Source organism: Elephantulus edwardii, unplaced genomic scaffold, assembly GCF_000299155.1.
Source record: "Elephantulus edwardii isolate Elephantulus edwardi_28Jun2011 unplaced genomic scaffold, EleEdw1.0 scaffold00237, whole genome shotgun sequence".
NCBI classification, from domain to species: domain Eukaryota; kingdom Metazoa; phylum Chordata; class Mammalia; order Macroscelidea; family Macroscelididae; genus Elephantulus; species Elephantulus edwardii.
This window is the reverse complement of record NW_006399987.1, coordinates 1,682,953-1,686,432: the sequence shown is the minus strand read 5'-3', so window position 1 is coordinate 1,686,432 and position 3,480 is coordinate 1,682,953. Positions and strand designations below refer to the sequence as shown.

General features: G+C 45.2%; 1 protein-coding gene across 1 annotated transcript in view; it reads left to right on the top strand.

Moving 5' to 3' along the window:
• Nucleotides 1–3,480, top strand: part of OLFM2 (olfactomedin 2) — a 110,964-nt gene that overhangs the window by 6,649 nt on the left and 100,835 nt on the right. The window contains exon 2 of the mRNA XM_006898832.1: nt 2,176–2,201. Coding sequence (XP_006898894.1) covers nt 2,176–2,201 — 26 coding nt within the window. The remainder of the gene's footprint in view (nt 1–2,175; nt 2,202–3,480) is intronic.

Genomic DNA, 3,480 nt, shown 5'->3' with positions numbered 1-3,480 from the left:
TAGCATTCCATTGTGTGAATATACTAGAGCTTCTCTATCCATTCGTTTGTTGATGGGCACTTAGGTTGTTTCCAACTCTTTGCTATTGTGAACAAAGCTGTGATAAACATGGGTGTGCATATATCTGCCCAGGTGGCAGCTATGGTTTCTTGACTTTTTTCTAAAATATGTCATTCACTTGATATCCTGGCCCTGGCCATGTGTGTGGGACGTGTGTGTGTGTGTGTGTGTGTACATGTGTACAGAGCCTACATATATCTGTAACACCCATGGTGTATGTGTACTTAAGAATTATATGTATATATATTCAGGGATCATGTACTTGGCATTCGTTAAACTGAGCCCAGAGATAGGTCTGCGTCATAACTGAGTCATATGCATTTATTGCCTCTGTGTGTGCATATACGTGTGTGTGTGCACAGTGACTGTGTGTGAGTGGACACTGACCATAGAGGAGTGTGTGAATATCACACGAGCTCAATGGCTGGGACACAATGACTTTATGTCCCCAGAGCTCAGTGTAAGTGCCTGGGAGGACAAAACCTGGTGACTTCTGTTACTCGCTGCCCTTTGATGGAAGTCAATCCTGACTAATGACTTCCCTCTCCACATCCGAATAGATTTGTACCCTGTAGGGGTTTCAGTGGCTGGTTTTCCATATATATAGATTGCCAGGCCTTCCTTCTGAGGTGCCTGTTGTTGTTTTGTGCTGCCGAGTTGCCTGCGACTCATAGTGACCCTGTGTACAACAGCCATAAACCCTGTTCTATCCTGTGCCAATCTTAGTGTCTCTGACACACCTACCCCCATTACCCCAGTCACTGAGTCATTGAGGGTCTTCCTCTCTTGCGCTGTCCCTCCACCCTCCCAAGCGTGACGTCCCTCTCCAAGGACTGATCCCACATTTGAACATGTCCAAAGAATGTCAGATGAAGCTTCAGAATCCTTTCCTCCAAGGAGCAGCTTGGCTTCACCCTCTCCAGGGTGAACCTGTTTGTTCTCCTAGCAGTCCATGGTATATTCAGTACTCTTCTCCAGCACCACAGCTCAAAGGCATCAATTCTCCTTCTATCCTCCCTAGTTATTGTTCAGCCGTCTGATGCAAAGCAAGTAATTGCAAAGACCCTGGCCTGTATCAGGGGCACGTTAGTGTCCATACTGACATCTTGCTCTTTGGTACTTTGGCGAGGTCTCTGACAGCAGACATTCCCAATGCAATTAATCTCTTAATTTCCTGGCTGCTGGTACCAAGAGTGTTGATTGTGGAGCCAAGCGAATTGAAGTTGTCAATAGTCTCTTTATCATCTATCCTGATGCTGCCAATTGGCCCAGTGGTGAGAATCTTTGTTTTCTTGATGTTGAGCTTCAATCATATTGAAGGCTGCAGTCCTTGGCCTTCTGCAGCAGGTGCTTCAGGTCCTCCTCAGTTTCAGCAAGCAGCATTGTGTCATCTGCATAATGCAGATTGTGGATGAGTCTACCTCCAATCCTGATGCCAGACTCAGATTAGCTACTAAGTGTGTTAACCATTTCCCTTATTCCAGGGCTCCATCTCTGCATATAGAAAGCATTTCTATTTTTTTAAATTTTCTATGGTGATTTGAGTAAAAATTTACACAGCAAATTATGTTTTCCATTCATCTACGTTTTATTTTATGACCTTAATGACAGTCTGCAAATTGTAGCAGTATTCTTCCCTCTCCGTCCCTGTGTTTACCATTTCCCTTTGACCTGATTTACTAAACCCTTCCTGCCTTCTGAGCTTGGTGCTTGGGCAAGTGGTGCCCTTCTGCTCTGACTGTTCTAAGGAGAGAGTACCTCCCTGCTATAATTGTTCACCTGGGACCTATCTACTGTCTGGCTTGAAGCCGAGCCAAAGGAATTTGAGTAGTTTCAAGATGGAAGGATGGCTAAGGGCCATAGTCTCTGAGGGTCCATCTGCATCAGACCAATTGTGGCCACTCTGATTATTTCAAGTTCTGTTCTACATTTTCCTCCCATTTGGTCCCAGTCCGTGCTCTGTGATTCCTTTCCGAGTGGCAGCGGTGGGAGCTGGGCATCATCTGGTTCCCCGGGTCTCAGGGTCACGGAGGTGGAGATTCGCAGAATCCATTAGTCTTTTTGGATGAGTTGTTTTCACGCGTCTTTGATTTTCTTCCCTTCCCTTTTTTCCAGACAGGGAACCTCTTTTTGCACCTCAGGTAGCGGTTTTCAAGCTTTTAAGACTCCAGTCAATAATCACCAAAGTGGGACGCAGAGCATTTCCTTCGAGGACAGTGTGAGGCTGATGGACCTACTGTCCACCAAGACTGTGGTCTTAACATCCTCATTCCTTTAGGGTGTATCTCCTTATGATTAAGACAGTCACATAGCTGTGCCCTTCATTGACTCTACCCAGGGCTATGTTTACATACAAAGACACGTGTAGAAATACTGTTTGCCAAAGCTTCGCATGGTCATAGGGAGCTGTAGTGGCCTGGGGGTAAGAAGCTGCACTGCAATCCCAAAGGCCTGTGTTTCAAATCCACCAGTTGCTCCACAGGAAAAGGATGGACAGTCTCTCCCTGTGCAATTGACTACCCCTTAAATCCCACTGGAGGGCTGGTTTTAACTCAACAACAAACAACAACCACATAGATGGTTCTGGGTCTAGTGCCCTTTGCCTGCCCATATCTGTTGGTCTTCCCTGTCTGCATATGTGGCTGCTTGGAGCTTAATATTTACTCTTATCCACTTCCATAATAGCTTACCTCCGGAAACCCTATGAAACTGGAGAAAGGATGAAAGTCACACAAGTGTTGAGGACTTTTGTTCATAAGGTTGCTATGAGTCGCCTACAACTCTACGGCACTTAACAACAACAACAACAACAACATCATACGGGATTGTGTGTGCAATAGTGTTACCTGTGCCCACTTGTACCTTTGTTGTCTCTGTCTACTGTTCAGCTCCCTTTCTTTGATGGTACTCTGTTGATCAGACCTCATGTTCTATTGCAAGTTCAGTGCTTTGAATCCATCAGTGGCACCACTGGAGAAGGATGGGTAGTCTTTTCTCATTAATACTTGTTGTTGTTGTTAAGTACCATTGAGTTGAATATGATTCATAGCGACCCTACAAACTATGGATCTGAACCCTGTCCTGTGCCATCTTCACCGTCTCTGACATACTTGAGCCCATTGCTGTAGACACTGTGTCAATGAGACACTATCTCATTGAGGACCTTCCTCTCTTTCACTGACCACTCACATTTCCAAGCATGATGACCCCCTCCAAGAATTAGTCTCTCCCAGCAACATGTCAAAAGTGTGTAACACAAAGCATTCTCTTCCTTGATTCCAAGGAGCACTCCGACTACATGTTCTCCAAGACATACCTGTTTTTTTCTTTTGGAAATTCATGGAGTAGTCACTACTCGTCTCCAACACCACCACACAGCTCAAAGGCTTCAATTCTTCTTCTGCCAACCTTATTCATTAT